The sequence below is a fragment of the Geospiza fortis genome, unplaced genomic scaffold (assembly GCF_000277835.1).
Source record: "Geospiza fortis unplaced genomic scaffold, GeoFor_1.0 scaffold12, whole genome shotgun sequence".
Classification (NCBI taxonomy): domain Eukaryota; kingdom Metazoa; phylum Chordata; class Aves; order Passeriformes; family Thraupidae; genus Geospiza; species Geospiza fortis.
In genome coordinates this window covers 4,958,497-4,983,496 of record NW_005054323.1, presented here as the reverse complement: position 1 = coordinate 4,983,496, position 25,000 = coordinate 4,958,497, and the positions used below count along the sequence as shown (strand labels likewise).

Here is a 25,000-nt window from a genome sequence, read left to right as displayed (position 1 = left end):
AAGTTGCATCACTACTGATCTTGCCACATAATCTTCCACATAAGGGGACCTCATTGGGAAACGACTGCAGACAGCCAAAAATGTGCCTTTCACAGGAAACTCTTTGCCTTTCAAGCAAATACGGTAAAACATTGCCAAACAGCAAGCCCAACAATGTAAAAGAACAGAGACTTCTATTAGTTAACAAGTATCAGAGAAAAAAAAACATAACTAGAATAAAAACATTAAAAGTCTGTCTTATGACTTTGTTTGCCTCGTATTGTCTAATGTTAAATAGAATCATGGTAATGAGACCTTAAGGCCCCAGATACTATGCGGTCCTAATGGGATAGACTCCCACATTCTGCAAGATAGAAAGGAACCACATAATTTTTTGTATAATCTGGAGTACTGGATACTAAGCATGGAATTTCTCTTCACTTAGCCTAAATTCACTGCAGCAGTTAAAATAATCTTAGTTACACCAAACAGTTCTTTTGCTTCTAATCAGAGAACTCTTCTGCTGGGTAGGAATGGGACTGTGTATGCTTACACCTGGAGTGTCTACTCAAGTGATTGACTAAACCAAGTCTTAAGTGAGAACATGTAAGTCCTAAGTGAACCAAGTCCCAAGGGAGAAAAACCATACCTCCACAAATCTTGTTGCTTACACACATGCCTGGCTGCACACATATTCCAATATCAAAATGTTTAAAAAACAAGGACATACACAATTTCTAGGGACAAATTTAGAGTCTCTTGGTGTGGGCAGACAATCTGTAAATCACATAAGTGAAGGAATTACTTAGAAGTTAAGCAAAAAAATCCCCAACTCTTTACGCACCACCACAAAACCATAATAGTTAATAAATCCTCAATCTTAAAATTAAGCATAATGCAAGAGTAAAAAACGTTTAAAATTTTATCTCATATTGCCTTAATCAACTGCCATATTGCCTTACTCAGTTGCGCTCATGTAGCTGTGAAAGTGCTGGCAATGGACAGGTTGCAGGGCTGGCTCTGTGAGGAAGAGGTCAAGGGCTGCTCTGTCCAATGGACCCACCAGAGAACACAACTGAGCCCCTCAGCCAAGATGGTGGTGCTTCAGGGAAAAAAGACAGGACAAAACACAGGAGAGTGGGAAGGAAAAAAAGACCAAGAAAAAGCAGAGCAAACTCCAAATCAGAGAAGGAGATAGCAGAGGTGCCCTAGGGACCAGATCGCCCTGAAGCTCAAGGAGACTATGCTGGAACAGATGACAACACTAGGATCTATGGAGGGCCCCAGACCAGAACAGGTAGATAATCCTTGAAGGAACTGTGGCCCATGGAGATGCCAGATTGAGATGATTTTTCCTGAAGGTCTGCAGCACATGAAAGCATCCATGCCAGAACAAGGGAAAACTGCAAAGAAGAAGGAACAGCAGAAGAGACCTGTTATGGACTGACAATAAAACCTCCCATTACCCATCCTCCTACACTTCTTGTGGGGAGTAGGGAAGTCTGCAACAAAGAAATAATTAAGCATCTGGGTGGGAGTTTGGTCCTTAATCAATGCTAACTCATCAAATCAACAAATGTAATAACCATCTCATGGACTGAACAAAGGGCAAAGGAAGGACAAGGTATCATTTTGCAACTGGGCAAATTAGTCCTTCCTAAACAATTCACAGAACCCATCTATCTAGGTTGCATTGTTCTGACTATCACTTCTCATATCCTGCAGTCATTATTGGCAATAATTTCTACTTTTAAACAAGCAATGGAAAAGTCTTTCCATTAGTGAAACAGGATTAGTATGAATGGAAGTTTCATAGTAAGTCTGGATTTCCAGTTCCATAATGCAGGGGTATTTTCTGTTACACTTGAGTATATTTTGGTAACCTCACTACCATCTTCATAACAAAAGTAAGGTTTACTATTTGAAGACAATTTTTCCAAGCATTTTCATCTAACTGAAATTAGCTTTCAGATAATGTTTAGAATGCTGGGAAGAATTTCAGTTGCTTTGTACAGACATTCTGCAGATAACCTAGTTTTTTCTCCTCTTCTGTTTTGGCATACATGCATTTACTATTCATTAAAAAAATCATAAAGATGACTTGGTTCAAAGTTTAGTTAGGAAAATGAAGAAAAATTACACTTCAAATAAAACACCTATTTTAATTAAGAGTTCTGAAGAAGCACTTGAACATGCTGAGGGGCACAGGAGCACACAAATGCTACTAAACTAAGGCTCTGTCTGGTGAATGAAACATTTGTACGGAAACCACAGTCATGGCTAGTAAAAGTCTACATTCTTACAACATCAATTAGGTCAACTGGGCAGCTAGCTTAATCTTCTAAGTCAGTATGCTACTTTTTTTCACCTGGGATACAATTCAAAAAGTAATACTCATCTGCTTGACATCTTCCGAGAAAAAGAAAACATGTCCAGATCGGGCATTACTGAAAACAGAGATTCATAAAGCACAAGAAGACTATGCAGGTTCTAAGAAGCAACATATGGCTTGGCAAAGTTCTAAAGACAGATACCAATCTCTGTTGAAGTTCTAGAGAGAAATTTGTATTCATATCAATGCACTGACACAAAATCTGCCACAATGCTCTACTTTAGAGTATTTTATATTGATTTAGGGACAATTAAGTGGTTGAACTGGTTTTATTTTAATTTACTCTGACTTCTACTCAAACCATTGAAAACATTTGCTCCTGCCTGCACCTGTTGAATTTACTATAGTTCATTTCCCACTGATATAAATATCAAGGCTTCAGGAAAGCACTTTTTAATTTAAAATAAATCCATCAGATTTTCCATGTCACTAATTTGGTTTCTTCCTGCTCCCTTTTGCTTATTGACACCTGAAGTTTGCTCATCTCTCTCTCTCACAGATCATTTACCAGAGGGGATGCAGATGGAGTTCAGGCACTCCAAAATACTAAATATGAACAAGATATATTGCAGTCCTCTGCAGATCTTCAGAGTAAGTCTGATCTCTCATGCAACCAGATGTTTTGTTATCTCCAAATTAGCCACGGACTTCATTTTGCACAGAGGAAGGGCTTCATTTCACCATCTATCATGTTTTTGGAATCCTTACTTTCCAGTTCACACAGCACCAATCATGCTTCTGAGTCTTTTCACAACTGAATTTTTACTAGTGTATCATATTTTTGGGAATGGGAAAGGGGAACAATATTAATGGAGAGGATCAGACCCACCCTCACCTCTTGAGAGATTACTGATATGATACTGATATTCATGGTACAATGCAAAGAATAACCTCCCTGTGTATGATTCTGGAAAAAAATATATCCTTTTAGCTTCAACAAAGCTCCTGAAAAATGAGGGTAATATAGCTGTGATACCAGAAAACAAACAAAAAAAATTATATTCAGATTATATTCAGTTACTGTGTTGGACAAGTTCTGGATAGTGGTTTTTTCAACCCTTGCAATCACACTAGGGACCTAACTCATGGTGAATACAACTCTTCATCTACATGGAATTGTTTCCTCTTGATACAATCAGAACGGATGAAAACCAGATGCTGGGGGTCTAGTTTGATGGGATTTTGGTTTTAGAGATTTTTGCACAACAAAAGTCATTCAGCTTTTTGTGGAGCTTAAAAATGTTCTCTTCTCAAGAGGTATAACTTGATAATACTTTGCACACTAGTAAAGACAACAGCACTGCCATACACACAGGTCTCTGAATCTTTTCATCCAGGTTTTTTTCATGTGCATTAGAAGCAGATATTATAGGCCTCATATTTATATGTCATTGTGTAAATACACAATGACAAGTAAGATGTCAGAATGTTTCAATGTTTCTCCTTTTTTTGTATGTGTTGTAAAACGTTTTACAAAACTAATAAACTTGCTTCAAAAACTGTATCATTGAGAGGAGTAAAAATGTAAAGCACTACAAGTTAAAATGTTTCAAAACAGATAGAAGTTTCCTCTGTGTATATTAAAACATGTTCAGAAACTTAAAACTGAGACAACGGATAATAGAGATAAACCAGCAACAGACTGACTAACTTTTAGGAAAAGACATCTGTATTTTTGTTTGTGCCATATTCATAAACCAATGCTGCAAGAGCCCCTTCAGTTCCTCCAGGCTCTTAACTCCAGAACTAAGTCAAGGAATAGGTTCACAATTCAAAAGTCAATCCCAGTTCTTCTACCTGAATCCATCCACATTCAACACTTAACTCAAAATCAAACCATATTTGTGCAAATTAAACTGAGTTCTCCTTTCCATAAAGGACCTTGCCTTATTCTCCTGTAAGAAGAGTCACTGTAGCAGAAATGACAATTACTGCACATCTTCCTATCTATCACTGAAGCAGCAAAAAGAAATGAAAATTTTTCCTTACTGCAATAATGGATATTATTAACTCTTTGGATTTATAACTTAAATACTAAAATAATTTAGTAGTGATAATGGTCTGCCACACGAACAGTGACAAAATACTTCAGGTATTCATGTTCAACTACACGTTACAGACAATATCAACCGCAGGCCAAAATTTCTTCTCTTGCCACATGTTATTTTACATGGAACAAAAGCAGGGTTTTTTTTTTCCCAGCAGCATTTCTCTACTTGTTTTAGAGAGTTTAATAGTTTTACATTCCTGTCAACTACCAGTTAATTTACTGATAGAAAGGTTTCTGTTATTGTCAAATGACATTTACTCTGCCAATACTGCTACTAGATGCTTCATTCTTTTATTCTGATTTTCTATATAGAAACCTTGAAATATATTAATTGTCAGGACTTGTAAAACTCTCTCAGACTCATGGGCAAACAGTAATCATTTTCAGGCAAGGGTCATTCATTTTTAAGCAATCTGGAGCTTGTACTTTGAATTTTCGTTCTTTTGGCATGACAGGCCTCTCAAACACGGAATGAATGGAAGCAATGTAGAATGTATCTGACCCTTTGGACCAATAGCTCCATGGCACTCTGTAATCACTACTACTCATAGTGTTGTCTTCATCGACAAGATTTCTGTGACCAGAAGTGAAAACTCCTATGTCAGTTCCTCACTGCTAGTGCTCTGGAAACCTTGAGATAAAGATTGTAGAGGAAAGATAGACTTAAAAATCAGAAGTTTAGGGAGAAGATCATAAATACCTTGCCTGTCTGAAAGAAAGCTAGAACAATCACATCCAAAGTGACTCAAAGATAAGGACAAAACTGTCTTCTTCCTTTACAGCAAGCAAAGGGAAAGAAGACATGCCAATGAAGAGAAGAATGAATTACAGATACAGAAGATGGAGTCCCTGCACTGGAATACAGAAAAATAGCCAGCCTCCTTTATTCTTCAGTGGCTGAGTAAGATGTACTTGTTTCTCAGACAACTCTACCTCCAGTTTTCACATCAGCAGAACAGTTGGCTTAATTTTCAAAATTAAGTGTTTCAAATTCACATATGAGCAGAGAGTTGTAAGAACAGAAAATAAAGATAGTAAAATTATTTGAGTTCAAACAAGAGAAATATTTTTTTAAAATGACCAAAATTCTGTATATAAAGTATGCTTGTTTATACTGGCAAATAATCTTCTTTTTCTGCAGAAATTTGGACACTAAATTTTTGCATATATTTGAAAAAGAAAAAAGAAGTTTGAAAATCAATGAAAGATCTTACTTGCAGTGCACTAATCTTTCTCAGCAAGCAATATTAACTCAGTTGTGACACATATAAAATTGGAATGTGGGACAGCATTATACTTTCCCTGGTCAGACTGACCCAGCCTTCTCCTTCCCTGAGCCCTTCTAAAAAATGCCAGCTGTGGAGAGGAAAGTGAAAGATAAAACTGTCTGACAAGACACTGGAAATGTTTAAAAGCAACCAAACATTTTGTTGTCAAAAACTTTCAAAGGAAGTGATTTAATTCACATTAATTTCAAGGATGCCACAAAGTAACAACCTTATTTGACAAAATCATGCTGCACTCTTGCCACAGAACTAATAGACAGAAGGTTACATAACCAGTAAGTCATCTAAGTAACATTTAATTGGAAAAAAAAAACCAAACCTAAACTTCAATTTCACATAAAAAGAGGCAACCAATCATTTCCTTATCAAAAAAACCCCAAAAGTTTCCCCGTAAAGCAATCACCATTATAATAAATATACGTAAATATACAATATCATATAAAAAAATTAAATATGTATTTTGGAGAAATCCAAGCACTAGTATTGTAGTTTTAGTAACACAATGATACATTCTCTATTAAAGTAACAGTTTTTAATGCAAAACAGCAAGTAGCCATGGAACTCCCATAAAAATGAGGTCTCATAATTTAACAAAGACCAAAATCAGAACAAAACCTGACAATACTGTAATCTATTGTTAGCATTAAATGCTCAGTCCTAAGACTTTAATTGCAACTACATGTGAAGCTCTGAGACTTAAGACTGGCAAAGTCTTTATTCAGCAGGCATGGACAAGGAGAACATTTTATACATGTTGGTGTGTATAAATCATTGTTTGCTAGCCTAGCTCTAAGCACAAAAAAAACCTGTACACATAACCACAAGACTCCTTCTTTCCTTCTGCATGTACCTAGGAAAATTTATAGATACACAAAGACACATATATGTACACATACACACAAAACACAAGCAAAAGATTCTGCAGAGGAAAATATGGAAGAAATGCTGCTTTTCCCTATAGCTTCCATGCTTTCTTACGGATAAAAATGCTGGTCCTTTTCTTTTTTCCCTTTTCTTAATGTAAGGAACTGTAAACAGTGCTTCAGGCCAACAGAACTTAGCCAAGCACTATGTACAGACACATTTTCTGCAAGTTCAGAACCACCAAACAAAATCTGCAGAAAGACAGCATGGCAACATAGGCCTTCATCTGAAGTGGAGACAGACACTTCAGAATACTGTGATTAAAAGAAGTTGGTTATAATTACTACACATGCAGAGGTACAGTTCAAAAACACCTTCTCCCAAGCTTTAAAACAAACACACACAGATTTCAAGAAACAACCATGAGATGATGCACTTAAAATAGTCATATCTGTTTACAAATTCAAGTTGCTGCTTGGTGGAAACTTGATTTCTGCAACATGTCCCCAAGATACAATCTAATACTAAAACTTATCCTGCGGTAGGTCTACTTTCCAATTACTAGAAGCAAGCATACAAGGTATATAATTAGTTATGACACTGGGACAGGCATACATGTTTCAACACAGACAGAGCTCTGAACAAAGTTTTTGGCAGTATATGACAGAAGACTTAAATTGAAAGCTCAAAGGCAGAGTATAGTGTATTACAGGAAAAAAAAAATAAACCACCCTGTAACTTAAAAAGTTCTCACACCAAATGATTTTTAAAGGTATGAGCATATTCAGCTGAAACACCCTTCATAAGCTGGAGAGAAAAAAAATATTGCCCTGAAGCACCAAAATAGGCTATATTACAAATTAAGAAAAAGAAACTCAATCCTTTGAATGGTTTCTTTTCTTTCAGTGAAAGGGTGTAATTCTTCCCTAAAGACTACATTATGACAAAACATTTATATAAATCAAAGAAGATTTCTTTAATGACTGTGGGCATGGGATCTTAAATCTGGGATGAAACACCAAATTCTATCAATTCTAAAATAAATTAGGCAAGGATTATACAAGTAGTACTTTTCTTGGCATTAGAAAAGAAAAAAAAAAGAAAAGAGAAATGAACATTACTGTCAAAGACGTATCATCAACATGCTTTCAAGCAGCAGTTTGGAAAGGCCTTTAGCGCTAACTTCAGAATAAGTGAGCTCTGAGAAGTTCAATTAGGTATCTAGTTTCTAAATGTATTCGTTTAAGCAACCAACAAGACACCAAATGAGATATAATGGCAATGTCCATATCAATTAACCTTATGGATGTCGTGTTTGATTCTACAGAAAGAATTAGACTTCAGGTATTTTAAATAAGCTTCCTCAGATGTTTGAAAGGGTCTTCTTGCTCTGCCATGCTCCTTACAAACAAGTACTTTAAAGGTCACTTTTTGAACAGGATGGCCATGATTACAGTTTTTGTAACAGGAAACACTGAATCTGTGTATTTAAAAGAAATTCAAAGTCCATCAGTTTGTGATGCAGATATCTTGCAAAGTACACCTTAAGCTAAAACAGCAGTAATTGATAAGCTTTTCCAGACTGAAATTAAGCTAGTAATTTCATAAGACACAGCAATTTTTTTAGTGTTTCCCTATGTTTATAAAACAGATTACATATTCTCAATACACAAACAAACCCGATAATCAATGTTGGCAACTATCTTATAGAACATAAGAGTATAACATCTTTAATTTCACACCCTCAGACAAACTTTGAGCAAAAAAGCACACTAAAATGCTACCTTCATCCTCTTAGATTAACATTACTTAGAGAGCTGATGCAGCACTGTTGGCAGAAATATTTCTTTTGTCAGCATATACCATGTTCTACCTGAACAAAATCTGACAATAACTCTCTTTTCCCTGCTTCCCTGCTCAACAAAAACCCCTGGCCCTTGCCAAATACTTAGAAACAGTATGCCTGTGATGTCAGACATTATGTTCATATGAGGAAAGAAATACATTTTTGAAAGATATGAAGAGCACACAGCTGTCTATTCCTTCTGAAGCTGAAAGAGTTAAATGTTCATTGACTACAATTGTGGTAATAGGGCTAACACAGCACTTAAAATTAAACCATACAAGTCTTCCTCAGTTAAAACTAGTATTTTCATCATCCAACAAACAGTTTACTTAACAACCTGCACAGTAACTGGGTGGGCCACATTCAGCAGTAGTTCAGTTCACAAATATAACAAGAAGAAAAATAACCTAATTTTGGGGAAGCGAAAAGCAAAGTTGGCCGCATGTGGGTACACCCAAAAGTATCAGCTTGTGTTAGCCTTCTCTAAATTGTGTCTGCCTCAGCAACTAGTCCTTTACTTCTAATTCTTACAAACAAAACAACAATTTTCAAAAACTAGCTTCATCTCAAGAGGTAGAAAGACTATCTTGCATACTTTCTGGGCATTGATCCTGCATTCAAAAGGCACTGGTGCATTTCAAGTGCTATAAGTAAGTAACAGTATAATGCTAGTATGAATAAATACAAAGATACTACAATTCAGTGCACTCCAGAGCTACAGCGTACCTCAGAAAAACACATAATAACATAAGGCATTGCACTAACAAACCAGACAGTTTTTGCTAAGAAAGGCTGGACCAGATGATCTGTGAGGTTCCTTACAACCCAGTATTCTGTAACTATAAAGTTCATCCATAGATTTTGGTCTATTTAAGAGACACTTATATTTTTCAAATACTACAGTATACTACAGAATTACATTCCCATCTACATTTTCTTTCTTTGCAATCAACATACGCTACAGATGATAACATTATGCAGACCATACATTTAATGGTATGTATTCAGTTGAGGGGTTTTTAACTATGCAACTATCACTTAGAATAAAATTGCTCCCCTATTTCAGTTCTTACAAGTTGCCACACTAGAAGGATTACTGGACTTCTGTTCCAAACAATGTTTTTTCCTCAGTTCTATGAGGTTTTGGATAATTAGCATGGTGACTCAGATACTATTCATGGAGCACCTGTCTTTAGCATGACATTTAAAAAACCTCTTGAAAATAATATACCATGATTCAACTTACCATGGTCCGTTCAGAACACAGTGCTAATACCATGGCCTACTGTTTTCCAGCTCTCATAATTATGAATGGACACGAAACTCATGAAAGCCAAAGACAAAACACCCATGAACTACTAAGACACAATTACATAAAGAAGGGACCATCAGGTGACCAGGATACAATCAGGGTGTTTGAGTTAGTTTGTGGCACATGTCACCCAGATTTACCAGCACCGAAAGTGAGGTAAACTCTGTATAATGAGGATAGTGCAAATGGCTATGAGTACAAATGACTTTTTCAAGTCAATGTGAGATCTGGTACTGACTATCTTGCTGAGGAGGGGTCTGTTCCATCAGTTCACTCTATTAAATAAACTGCAGATGAAGTTTGTTCACTCCTGAACCATCACAATATATGCCATTTTCTTTATGAGTAAGGTCCTAGAATGATACCTGGCTTAGGTCTATGATTCAAGTTTGCAACATATATTCTTGAAATTTTGGGATGAAATTTCAATAAGCTTGATAAGAGAGATTTTTAAGTACTAAGGTCCAACAATGAGTATAGCACAAACCACCTAACAGAACACTCAGTACTTCCACTGAAATTATCTAATACCTCAAAGTCACCAACCTTGCCTGAAATAAATTTCAATAACACCCGTCTCCCTTTGCATATCTATCTCCGTGACTGGCAATAGCGCAATTACATGAATGGTAGTAAAAGAAGTTATCTGTTAACTAGCATGGTGTAATTTCAGCTGAGCTTCCATTATCCTTCACATAACTTACAAACCTCTATATTTTTTCCCACTATGGTACTACATCTTGTCAACACCTGATATTTCCCATTATTTTATGTGTAGCCTCAGTTTTAAATATTAATTTTCCCAATACTGCCTTAATAGGAACAATAAGTTCCTAAAATTTTCACAGTCCTGAAGCTTTTCCACAGAAAACACAGAGATACTTTCTACAACATAACAAAAACTAACCAAACATACAGCATATGAAAATGTTCCCAGGACAATATAATCACAGTGTATTTCAGTGTACTTTTATAACAGCAATATAACCCAGGATAAAAGGAATGAAGATCCTATTTTGCAAGCCAGTGTAATGCCAGACCAGTTTTGGTTATTCTTCTTTTATTATTAAACAAGGCATAATGTAATCCTTTTTATGAAATATTGCCATCATAAATGGAAGCCATCAGATTTCTTAAAGAAGAGGAGATCCTGAAATGAGGCAAAAATCTACAAGGATTCTTTTACCAATCTCATTCAACAGTACTTTCAAGACAAAATATCCATAAGAGCTAGCCCTTCACAGAATTAGAGAGATATCACAGGCTTGGTCATTAGCAGGTCTAGTTATCATTAGTATAATATAATAATTATTTTTATATTTATGTATAAAATCTAATATATTATATTATATAATACTATAAGACTCAGGATCACAATGCTGGCTTTGGTTTAAGTAATGACTAGGGAAACATATTCTAATCACAGAATAAGACAACTCTATATCTCAAAGAAAACTCAGTGAGAAAACTAAGAAAGAGGGTTTACAAGATACAGAACAGATAAGGAAGCTGGAGAATAAGGAAAATAAAATAAGAAATTAAAAACTCCGAACAGAAACCAGTATTTGCTAGAATTTACTCCTAAGATTAAAGGGATAGTTGGTTTCCCCTTCAACAGTGCAATCATTTTCACAGACAATTTTTAGAATTTATGTATATCTTACTTTTACTCAAGGACAAGAACTAGCCAAAAAGCTTTTCTGGTAGCAAAAATTCCAGTACAGAAAAAATTATGCATTTATACATATATACATATACATATACATATACATATACATATACATATACATATACATATACATATACATATACATATACATATACATATACATATACATATACATATACATATACATATACATATCTGGATCAAAATCACAAAATTTATTGGTAAGTTTGGAAGGGACCACCAAAGAGATCATCTGCTTTAAGCTGCCTGCTCAAGCATGGTCATCTCAGCGCACATGGCCCCAAGCACATGGCACAGATTTGCAAGATTTGCATACTGATGGTTCTGGAATATCTCCAGTAGGGAGACTCCATAACATTTATGGGCAATCTGTGCCAGTGCTCAGTCACTGCACAGTAAAGAATTTCTTCCTCATGTTCAGGTAGAACCTCCTGTGTATCAGTTTCTGCTTATTCCCCCTTGTCCTATTCCTAGTCAGCACCAAGCAAAGCCTGAATCCATAATTTTGACACCCTCCCTTCAGACATTTGTATGCATGGAGGAGGTCCCCACACAGATGTCCCTTCTCAAGGCTGAATAGGCTCAGTTCCCTCAGCCTTTCCTGATAAACAGATGCTCCAGTGCCCATCTTTACCACCCTACACTGGACATGCTCCAGCCACTCCATGTCTCTCTTGCATTGAGGATCCCAGAACTGGATGCAGAGCCCCAGATGTGGGGGGAATATCTGAATGCATGTATGTATGTATGTACTGTGTGCATACAATCTATATCAGTATAGGTATGTATTTTTTGTGTATATTTACATACATAATGAATTTATAAGGAAACACCGTGTATGCAATTACCATGGTGAATTGTATAGATACATACATACATACACACAAAAAGGAAAGTTGCAGCAGAATTTCTGAAAGTTTTTCCTTCCACTCCATCTGCAGCTCATCTTTCTATACTGGCCACTGGTTAGTTTATAACAAAGTATTAAACTGCTTTTTGAAATAAATCTGCATTAAATTTAAACATCAAGTCAAAATCTTTCTTTCGATATATAAAGCAAAGAAAGATACATATTTAGTACCAGAAAAGGCCCTCTGTCAATGAGTCTGAAATGTGCTAGCCACACTGGAACACACTTGGGAGTCTTAAGGAGATGAGACAGGAATTTCTAAGGCAGTAATGAGCAAGTGGGAGACACCAGGAAAATATCTCAAAGAAATTTAGAGGTGCTTCTCTAAGAAGGTTACCTGGCCCACAATCCAGCTCAAGTGCCAGGATGGCAGTATGAGCAGCAAACAAGAGGAGGAGCTGGAAGCTAACAGGCTGCTAGAAAATGATGACCAAGATGCTATTCCTGAAACTTGGTGGGACGAATCCCATTACTGGACCCTCTGGCAAACTGCCCTCAGGGACAAGGAAGCAGAGCTGGCAGATCTTTAATAAAGTCTTTCACAGAGCATAAGACCTAGCCATCCCCAGGAACAAGAATTCAGGCAAAGAAGGCAAAAGATGGTATGGCAGAATAGGGAAAGCTTGGTCAAATGGAAGGGCAAGAAGGAAATGCAGCGGCAGTGAAGCAAAGACAGGTCTTCTTTCTGGGAAGAGCCCTGGGGTGCTTCCCAGTTGCATAGAGATGGGGTGAAGAAGACCAAGGCAAAAGTGCAAGGCATACAAAGAATCACAAAAGCTTCTACAGGTATGTTAACAGAATGGGAAGGTCAGAGAAGGTATACTCATTCTGACAAGCAAGCTGGAAAACTGCTAGCAATGGATGAGGTGAAGGCTGAGGTGTTCAACAACTCTTTGCCTCAGTCTTCACTGGCAACCTCTCTTCTTTCACTTTTTGAGGGGATGGATCTCACAACAGGGATTGTGGGAGCAAAGATCTTCACACTGTAAGAGAAGATTAGGTTTGTGACCATCTGAAGAATATAATAATGCATAATTCTAAGGGACCTGATGAGATGCATCCCATAGTGATGAGGAAACTGATTAGTCAATTTCCTGGTAGTTGCTAAGCCTGGTAGTTGCTAAGCCACTCTTCATATTTGAAAAGTTGTGGCAGAGGAAGTTTCAGGTGACTGGAAAGGGGGAAACATTGAACCCACGTTTAAAAGTACAGAAAGGAGGACCCTGACCTGTCATCTTCCCTCTCTGCATGGGAAGTTCATGGAACAGATACTTCCCAGAAGCTCTGCTAAGGCACATGGAGCTCAGGGAGGTGATTTTTGAGACAACCTGCACTACTCCATCAAGGGAAAATCTTGCCTGACCAACCCAGTGGCCTTCTATTATTAATGACTGCATCATTGCACAAGGGAAGGGCTATGGATGTAATAAGGCTTCTGACACTATTGCCCACAGTATCCTTTTCTCTAAATTGAAGAGATATGGATTTGGTGGATGGATTGTTTGGTGGATAAAGTGGATAAGGTGAATAAGGTGGATGATTGCATTCAGAGGGTAGTGGTCAATGGCTCAGCATCCCAATGAACACCAGTGATAAGTGGTGTCCCTCAAGAGACTGTACTGAGACCAGTGTTTTTTAATGTCTTCATTCACTAAATCAATTACTTCAATCAATGGCACACACAGGGGAATCAAGTGCATCATCAGCAAGTTTGAAGATGACACCAAGCTGAGTGGTTATGACTGATGCACCTGAAGGCCAAGATGCCATCCAGAGGGTCCTGGACAAACTCGAGGAGCAAGTCCATGGCAATCTCACGAGATTCAGCAAGACCTGCTGAGATTCAGCAAACTGCTGCACCTGGGTCAGAGCAAGCCCTGGTACCAACACAGCTGGAGAATTAAGGAAAGAAAGGAGCCTTCAGGAGAGTGACTTGGGGGGCTTACATGGGAGAAAAGCTAGACATAAACTGGCAATGTGTGCTTGCATTCTAAGAAACCAACTGTATTCTGGGCTGCATCCAAAGCAGTGTGGGCAGCAGGGCCAGGGAGGGGTTCTTCCCCTCTGCTCTGCTGTGCTCTGCTGAGACCCCACCTGCAGGGCTGCATCAGCTCTGGGGCCCCCAGTGCAGGATGGACATGGAACTGATGGAGCATGTCCAGAGGAGAGCCAACAAAGATGGAGTATCTCTCCTATGAGAAAAGGCTGATAGAATTAGGATAGATCAGCCTAGGGAAGAGAAAGCCTTGGGGTGACCTGATTGTGGTCTTCCAATACCTGACGGGACCTTACAAGAAAATTTAAGAGAGACTTTTCACATAGAAATGTCAGAGGAATGGCTTCTAAATGAAAGGGCGTAGGTTTAGATTAGGTATTAAGGAGAAATTGTTTACTGTGAGAGTAGTGAGGCACTGGAATAGCTTGGCAATTTGTGGATGTCCTACCCCTGAAAGTGTTCAAGGCCAGGTTGGATGGGGTTTTGAGCAATCTGGTCTACTGAGAGGTGTCCCTGCCCATGTTGGGGGGGCAGGGGGTTTGGAACTAGACGACTTCAGAGTCCCCACCCAAACCATTCTATAATTTTAAGATTTTGCTTGTTATGAGCTAATACTGTCTTCCTTTGTTATAAACTTTTCACAACAGGAGCAAAAATAATCCTAAAAACTGAATAAAATTGGGAGTCTGAAGGTGACTAGCTGTATCCTTCACATCCTGAAGGATGAGGACATCCAGTGAAGACTGAGGACAAAAGTAGCTCTCTTCACTCCACCACTCAGAGAGTTTTTCTCTTGCAACTGTTTGATCTACTGTAATTAGACTCTTCATGAGTGTGGCAACTGCTACATGAGAAGAGTGATTTTTTTGACCCTCCATGTTTAACCAAGGGAAGACAGTAACTGCCTCAGTGTTCCACAGGTTTATCTAACAGACTCACAAATCCTATGTAAAGCCTAGAGGCTTCCAAATACTGCATGGAACTCAAAAATTATACAAAACTCATCCCACCATACTTCCCACACCTGTGAATCATTTAGCAGAAAAAGTACCATTAAATTCCACAATACAAGTAACACATGAGAACAGGAAAGTTGTGCACAGTTGGAAAGACACAAGCCTCTTGTCCTGCTGCTAGGGTGACTAGAGATAGAAGCCTGACAGGTTCTTCTAGCATTATACTATCAGTCTCACCCACGTCCTTCCCTGCTGTCACCAGCATCAGAGCCTATTATTCACCTCTTATTTTTAAAAGACTACTACTAGAGTATTCACAAAGGCTGTCCATCAATCTACAGGAGATAGAGAACAGTTTCTTCCCATTTTCTGACCCCCAAGCCAAATCACAAAGAAGCAGTAGATCACACCCATCCCTGCTACTGTCAAACTGACCCCATCATTTTGAAAGTCTCTGCTCAGGAATTGAAGAAATTCTTGCTTATGAAGAATCATCTGACATCACAAATCCCTTAGGTATACCAGCTGATAAATAAAATAAAAATGTATATACAAACTGATATACAAACTAGTAAAGTTACATGTAGATAAGAGGAAAGAGAGAAGATTGTAACATACCTTCCAACAGCAAAAGTTAATAAATAAGCATAGTTTAAGTAAACTAATACAAACCTTTAAGTCACACATCACTTATCTGATATTACTTCCTGTTCCTACTTCACTTTCCTTCTGTCTTACCATGTGAATTACATTAGACTTAAATTAACTTAGAAGCTTTTAGTTACATAATGTACATTATTTTATACATTGCTTTTTAATATTTCCACCAAAGTGAGAAGATAATCTTAATGCCAGTTTGTGTACTGAAAAACATAAATTACTCAGCCTCTGCACACTGCTTATATAATCACTGAGCCAACTGGCTTGTACTGTCATTTATTTTGATCAAGCATATTTCATGGGATATCAGAAACAAGGTATCTTCAAAAGCTGGCTCAAAATACAGCTGCTAACTGAAATACAGTCATAGCCTAGCACAAAAGTTGAAAGTTTGCACTTTTGCTTAAGCAGTATTTACTTTTTTTCCCCCAGTTCTTTGCATCTCTATCAGAACAACAAAACGCTTTCCAAAATGCTCTCTAGGACTCTGTACAGAATCTCATTCTGGAGAGCTAAGTATTATCTGTAGACTTTTAGAAGCATATAATTGGCATCAGAGCAGCATAAAAACGCTGCTCAACTCTATTGTAGACTATGAATTACTGTCCATAATAATAATTTTTCAAACATACAGATGGGGTATATGCCCACTGGATTAGTATTAGTAATATACCTGCAACTGCACAGTGAGATGAATAAAAACCCCCATCTTTAATAAAACTGGCACACTGCCACAACAAAGTCAATGGAGTTAGGCCAGTAAGAGTCTGTCAAAACAACTACAAAAGTAATTACTTAGCAATGAAATTTCACATGCTGTAACAATAAAGGGTGAAAAAGCACTTTCAGGAAAATATTTCCCTTAGCTCAAAAATGGCACTAATCAGAGGTTCCAAATTAATTTACGTTAAATTTATTATACCTCAATTCAGTTTCAAAGTAGTTTTATTGCAAAAAAAAGTCACCAGGCTAGTTACAGTAAAGAGAAGTGGTTTATCATGCTGAGTACATCCTTCTAAATGTCAAATGCTACATTTCAACAGGAAAATTTATTTGATTCCTAACTGGCCCTTTCATCTTTGATTTGGAAACCATGTAGTAAGTTTTAGACTCATCAAAGCTAAAATCAGCCTAGTAATGAAAGGATCTTTTAAACTAAGGGCACTTTTATATTTGTTCCAGATCATGTCTCATGATTTTTTTTTTTCATTTAAATATTTGTCAAATTCAAATCACAAAATACAAAAGCTTCTCTTCTAATTTCAGGAAAGTGGAATTAAATATCAGCACTACAAATGTTTCCAGTGTTTGAACAAGAAAAATAAAAATACTATTTTTGTTGAATTTTCTCTTCAACACATTTTTTGTTGGATGCACTTGTTCCTATGTTGCAGTAATTATTCCAATATTCCTACAATCTGCTATTATACTGCTGGTCACTTTGGATTCTATGTTCTGAATTAAAGCAAAATGTGCAGTCAGGCTTTACTTCTTTAATATCAAAAATATAAAGAACTAGAAAGTACAGAATTCCTATTAATATACTGTAACCTCTCATACTTTCAAATGATGATAATCTAAAATGTTAATCTGAAATAAGGAAGTTTTAAAGAATTTTCCTGTAGTCCACTAGATTTATAATCTTCAAAATCCTCTTACCATGCTATGAAAAGTGCAAAGGAGGTGACTAGACTTTATTCAACAGATTCCTAAAACTTTACCTCCACAGCTTTCAGTGGCTTTACTCCCACTTCCAACCTTGCTGTGAATAGGAGCAAGATGAGACCCTAATGTTCTACACAGAACAAAGAAGAATATTAAAATTATAACTGAACTATAAATCTATAGGTTTAATTTAGTTTTGGCCAAAATCTCCTTATGAATGTCATAGGAAGTTATACATAATATTGTTATAATGCTACTGATAAAAATGTAATTAAAATGCATTCTAAAAGTTCAACTCTGGGGAAGTCAGGAATAAGCATGTATTTTTTGCTATTATAAGCTGAGCGCTCAGAGTTCATTTAGATTAGGTTAACAGGATAAGATGGGCCTCCAGACAGTTCAGAATCAAAATGTATGTGAATATGGCACCGGATTAAACAGAGGGCATGCCTCAGTAGAATGAGGAAGTTGTGTCACACCTAGTAATTTTGGCTCTTTAGGTAGCAAATGTAGAATAAACTACTTAGATGCACCCAGATATTCTCAGCCAAATTTATGCCTCAGAAAAGACCATGACAACGCTTTTACAAAATCAAGAGTGCAATTTTGAGCTTCAGTAAGAGGAATATTTCAGAATGTACTGCAATTAGTATTTGCAATCTTTTTTTTTCAAGTAATGTGAAAAGATTTGCAGGTTTTGATCCAAAAATAAGTAAGTAGAAACAATAGTCATAAGGTGTATTATTGAGGGCAATTTAATTTATACTTTAGCCTGGCAACTTAAAAAGTGAAAAGCAACACATTTTTAAATCATAGAAACCCTTTTTCTTTTTTTTTTTGGTAAATGGCACTTAAATGAAACTAACATGATTGACAAGTACCTTGCAAGCAAGCCTTGGCAACACTTAGTGCAATTCCATCTCTTTACCGTTTTAAGAGAAATTCCTTCACAATTGTTTGTCTTTGCAATAACTCCTACAAAGCTCATTAGCGCCAGCCTTGGTTCATCCCCCATGTTGTGCATTTATCTCCGAGATGCATTATCAACATGTGGCACATGTCCTTGACATGCACAGAAGAGTTGCACCCCAGGATAGCAGCATGCATGACAATAGTGTTGACTCTTACTCCTTTATGGTTGCTGGGATGTAACCGAGAAATCTAATAACTGTGACAGTAGGCCTTTAGGTTTCTCCTTGCCTTTCCAGACAGTGAAGCTGCACAGACACTAATGAAAGGTTAAATGAATAGGAATAGCTGACAAGAGGTACAATAAAGAAGGGACTTGGTAATCCACAGACACTGAGCAGAGATCCTTGGCTCAAGCCGAGAAAGGACAGCACATCGTCAAGTCACAATATTTAAAACAGCTTGCTATACACAGAGGCTTTTGTGTCTGGGTACATGTCTGGCTTTGGAAGAAAAAAAAAGATACTGAAAAGAAATTTCAGCATGGGGCACTTTGGCAAATGTCAGGTCACAAAAAGGGAAAAATGTTTTTTTGTTTGCTGTTACATATTTGTATTCAACAGTAAAGAGCATTGACTAAGAGCACAAATCAGAAGTTCCAAAATAATACATATTTGACAAAGTTAATAAAGTTGCAACACTAATTCAGTGTGATTCCAGCTGACAGCGTGACGGGTGTTGTACATACACCCAGTTTCTTTTACAGCTGATAACAGTTAATAATATGCTTTGCATACTCTTTAAAACTTCCCATAGCTGAAGATTTTCTGACAGGCCTAGCTTCTACAGTTTTATATGCAGCAGAACAGTATACCTAACCAATTGCAATACTCTGCAAAAACACAGCTGAACTTCCAGACAGTGCACCAGACCATGGTGACTTAAAAACTTTAGTGGTTAGCTTATGGCATTTTGATTTCACTTGGCTCATGACTTACAAATCAGCATTATGAACATTCTGGTTTTTATAATGAAAAAATAATTGTAATGCCCAGCATGGTTTTAAAACTTCTCTAGCTTTTTATAGTTTTCTACAAAAATGTGATTTACGTACATAGTAGAACATTAAAAAAAATTAAAGAAACAGAAAGAACTCTCTAAAGTAACAAATCAGAAGCAAATCTGATTGTTACCTGAATTTGTGTGAGTTCTTTTTTTAAAAAATATTTCAAGAGAAAAGTACTGAAATAGGTGCTGCAGATGAAAAGAATTCTCTCAAAATCCTTGATTTACCTGGAATAAAAAATGTATTTACATATCTATCTGGAGTATAAAATATACATATTTATAATATGTGGTGAGAGTATTACGGGAAGATTCTAAATGACAGAAATTCTTTGAACAATCACATTAAATTACAGCAAAACTCCTAAGTGTACTAAGATTCTAATAATCAACAAATAAAGGGTTTTACTAGCGCAGCACATAATGAGAGCTACTGTATGAGAGATAAAGGAGACAAATCTGGTACTTTATCTCACTGGATAATATAATTTACTGAAAAGGTAAATAAGTTTGTCCAAAGTAATACTTATAAAAGCTGCCATATGAATACTAAGCAGCAATTATGATCAATGCATTTTTAGAAAAGATATGTCAGAATTTAGGTGGGATGAAACTGACACAGAATACAAGGTTTAGACAGGTGCTTTTTATCAAGGCATGTTAAAAACTGTTCTTCTAAATTAAGTAAAAATTCCTGGCTAGATTAGGAAGTGATACATATTTCCAAAATGGCAAATATATTCTATTTGTTTTGTATTTTATGAGGAACCTTTTGTATTTCCAGACATGTACATTTTTTTCCTAACACATACTAATAGTAGACATTAAATCAAATTAAATCACTAAATAAAAAGTTCTGTGCAAACCTGCAGACTGAGAGTCAGGACTCTGATTAAACAACATTAAGCGATGAAAAGACTTCACATTCTAGTGACAGTGTCCAAAGTGCAAAAGGGAAAGGGACACTGCCAGAAACGCCCATCTCTGAGACGAAAGAAAAATAAATTTGGTTTTTGTACAAAATCCAATGTTTTACTTGGACTTGTTTTAATGTAATTGCTTTGCTGTTGGTCATTTCTGCTTTGTTTGAAATTCACAAGATATGTAGTCAGCCACAAATCCTACTGGCATACACAGATACATAATACAGAATAAAGCCACCTCAAAGTCTAACTTCTAGATCTTTGGCGCTGAAAAAAAAGGTAGTAATCAGCCCTCCCTTATTCAGAATATTTTCCCCTTTTTTCTTACCTAAGGCATATCTAATAAAATCCAGAAGCTCCCTCTAGCTCTCCAGAGGAGCTTAACTGACCAATGATCCTTTACAGTTCCTTTCCACTTTCAAAAGCAATACTGAGAGAGAAAGTGAGAGCAGTATTTCCCTTACATAATACATGTTCTTGTTTCCATTCAGCAGTGTTTTTAATTCTACAACTTGAAAGGATGTGGATTATATGTGAGAACATCTGCTGTGAAATACAGAAAGTTAAATACTGCTTACTCTTGTGCAGCATACTAAAGACCCTCTTAATCATTTCCAACTTACACTTTATTTACCAGATTCTGGTTTGAAATCTTACATTGTTTGACAACCTAGCCATGTATGCACTGAAACACACACACACAAACACATACAGACAAACACACCTCCATTCCACCTTCCAATTACCAAGTGCAAAATCATGTAAAGAAACCTGACAGATAATACTATAGCCCCATTTAGATCCCAGATTTTAAGTACAGAATGTTAGTTAAAATCAATTTGTTGGCATACACTGGTTTTCCAGAAAACCAGTAATGCCAGTGGTAATTTGCTGACTGTATTTTCACCTACCATAATATTTACACATACCATTTGTAATGGCTTTTATTGTTTAATCTCCACTGCATTTCGGTATTGGATACTACAGAATTACAGTTATTTAGCAGGCTATAAATAATGTAGTTGGCATGCGCAATTGATATTTAAAATGTCTTACAACAACTGTAAAAGCCTCATTACAGACTAGCAAATCATTTCTAACAAGCAAGTTCAACTGACAAACACCAAAGCAAACCTGCAGTCTATGCTGCAAGCATGTTTGTTTTATTTAAATGATACACATTTAATGCAGTGTGCAATGGACCATCGGTACAAACTTTATTAAATGAGAAAGCAAAGTTCCAAAGTAATATGATAATTGTGAAGTTTTCAAAAATAAAACTGTAGTATTAAAAATAAAAAGAATTCTCAGTAACAACAGAAAGAAGAGCTTACTTTCCCCTCCCCCCTCTATGAGCTAGTGTCCAATTTCTTCTTTTCTGAACAGCTGTATTATCCAACTTAAGTTGCTCTGCTAATTTCAGTCCCACAAGGACTAACTTGGAAGGCAAAAAAGTACTAGAAAAGATCAATTTGCTGGGAAAGATCAAATGAGAAAACTGTGGGGACAGCACCAGGTCATAGTATGAAGAACTAAGCAGACCTGTTCTTCATTAACTTAAGCTCTCTTGGGATGTCACACACTACCTGTCCATAGGCTTATTGAACCGCCTAACCCTCATCTCTGTACCATTCTTCTGGGCCCAAGTGAATCATATCCTGCTGCTGACAAGTTAGCAGGGGACTGCGGCTGCAACATGAAAGTACTTTTCTTTCTTGTCTAAATCAGGCAGATTTTTGAAAAGAGGACACAGCACTGACTCGTGACATGGCAAGATGAAATGAGAGGTCTGGGCTGGTCTTCGAGCTGTGTAGATAAAAGTAATCAAATGACACTCCTGGAATGCAAATTGGCATTCTTGACTGCAGCAATTGCACAACCATGAAACATCTCTGACAGCAAGCAAGATTAGGACAAAATGTTATGTAAAGCACTGAACTCAAAAACTCACTAGAAAATTCAAACTGTAACATTTACATTTTAATATAGCAATAGCCATCTCTGCTTTTGTCTGTTTCTTTACTTTGTTTACTGCAACTGCATATTTGTCTTTCTCAAATGCCTCCAAAATAAAAATATAACGTAATTAAAGGTATAGAGCTGTTCATAAAAGTTTTTTCCCCTAAAATGTCACACTGTTGTATTTTTTGCAAAACAGTGTATCAAGGCAGGGTTTTTCTATTATGTGTGCAAGATGTGTGCTTAAGAAACATCTTCACAATCCTAAGTCTTAAAAGGAGTTTCAAAATTTGCTCATAACAAATAGTTTATAATTTATACTGAAGCCTTTCTACACGTAGATCAGGTAAAGATGAGTCATTTGAAATATTTAGCAAGTTTTAAAATTCACATGCTTTAGGATTTTAAAGCAGAACATATATAGAGCTAGTTGGCTTATTAATACTAGACAGTTTAAAATGAAACTACAGTGTATCAGAGAGCACATATGTCCCATTAAATTTCAGATTTAAAAATCCTGCCATTTTTAAGGGCAAGGAAAGTTCCACATACTTTTGCAGGAACTTGGTATTCTTGTGCAGATATGCTGATCAGGCTTATTAAATATTACTGTCTGAAATGAACTCAGTAATTAAACTGTGAACATTTGTACTCTGAAACTATGACAAAAATGCTGCTCATTTTATAATTTGTCTATGGAAATGGGTTATAATACAGAGGGGAAAATGGAATATGTGAGAAATATGAACCCTCTTCCACTAAAAATATTTCAACAACTACTATATACAGCTAACATACAGATTAAGAAAATAAATAATTAATATTCTGCTTTGATTTCATACTTAAAAAATAGCTTCAAACCATTTTAACCGTCAGACACACAAAAAAGACACTCATTGCCACTTTAATCCTGGGTACACCAGATTACTACATGATGTCTTTTGTGCATCAATTTTACAACAGCTTGACTCTAGGGTAAATAGGAACCATCAAAAATTGCATGCTGCTTTCAAAACCACTTTAATTTCTGTCAGTGTTACTATAACCACAGTCCTGGGCACATGCTGCTTTTTTCCCCCCCCTCCTTTTTTTTTCTTTTTTTTTTCGTTGTTGTCTGCATTTGACAGTTGCATCTCCTACACTCCAATTGTGGCTTTGATCACTGGAACAAGACATGTCATGTTAGGGAGAGAAGGGAAAAACATAAACCTTCCATCGCAAACTCCATTCACACAGACATTCTCTATCTATAGTTTGAGTACTGTATATACACACATACATACACACACGTATGCGTACAGAAACATACACGTATATAGGTAGATAGAGATATAGATATATATGCACACTTGTGTGTGTGCGTGTACATATGTATGTGTACATTCAAGCACACAAGACAGCTCTGTAACATCCCTGGAGTGAGGTGACAAAATCTGACTGAAAGCAGAGCAGTAGTCAAACAGCAACTGGAAACATACTACTGGACTGAATATGGGATGATCACCGTTCATCACCAGCTGAGGTCGATCCATGTGTTAACGTTATCATTCTGCATGTTAAGTGTAGTCACGGCTTGAATGAGCTTGTCTTTCTCAGCTGTTTAACCTATCCACAAATCACAACCAAGACAAATGGACTTCAGTCAAATGAGGTCCTTGGCAGCTTCGACTTTTAATTTTTAAATTAAAAGCCCAAACCCTGCTTTGCAAAAGCCCTTCTGTAAAGGAGACCTGCATGTACACAGCACACGAAATAAGCAGTAAAACCTTGTTCAAAGTTGGTTTTTGAGGGGTCCCCTTTCCCCTTTACAGTTAGGGCATCAGCATAACTCTCCAAGTTCTGTTAGCAGTCGCTGATTGGAGAGGTGCAAACTGCAAGCACATGCACAACAAAAAAAGTTTCGGAGGAAAGGTGGATTTACACCCCTGTCTCCCTGCCGCAGGCGATGTTTCACACGTGAACACAGAGCTCCTTCCCGCTCTCAAAGGTTACCTTTACACAGTGTGCAAACCGTACTCATTTCCGAGCAGAAGGTGGTGGCCAAAACAGATCAGACCACCGTATGTCCGACTCAACCCCAATCCACCTTCACTCACCCTCCCTCCCTCCATCCATCCGCAAACACTTTTTTTACACTAGCTCTTCATCTCTAGTGAAAGGAAGGAGGCGGTAAAAAGCATGTGGCCATCCCATTTCAACCCCCCAAACTCACTTAAAGTTTAGCACAACCTCTTAGACATTTGTTTTCCCCCAATCCACGCAGCACAAAGCTGATTTATTTATTTATTATCTCTCTACTTCGCCTTGCCTGGCTGCTTGTTTCTTTGAAGGCTGAAACACACCGATAGCAAGCAGGGCTGCTTGTGTTACTGCACAATTTATTAATCAAATCAAACCAAAGTAAAGGCTAGAATGAAAACGAAAGGCTGCTGGAAACTTCTTACCATCTCTGCATGCTGGTTGTCAAGTGCACCCCCTGTCTCTCGATCTCCTCTCAGCGGCAGTGCCTGCACCCTTCGTTTTGCCTCTGGGCTCTCA

At 37.0% G+C, this 25,000-nt stretch overlaps 1 protein-coding gene across 1 annotated transcript in view; it reads right to left on the bottom strand.

Annotated features, from left to right (window-relative positions):
- The window catches only part of BNC2 (basonuclin 2), a 324,101-nt gene extending 299,177 nt beyond the window's left edge, over nt 1-24,924 (bottom strand). The window contains 1 exon segment of the mRNA XM_031056862.1: nt 24,907-24,924. Within this exon segment, the coding sequence (XP_030912722.1) occupies nt 24,907-24,909 (3 nt within the window). The 5' untranslated portion in view covers nt 24,910-24,924.
- Between the last annotated feature and the right edge of the window lie 76 nt (nt 24,925-25,000).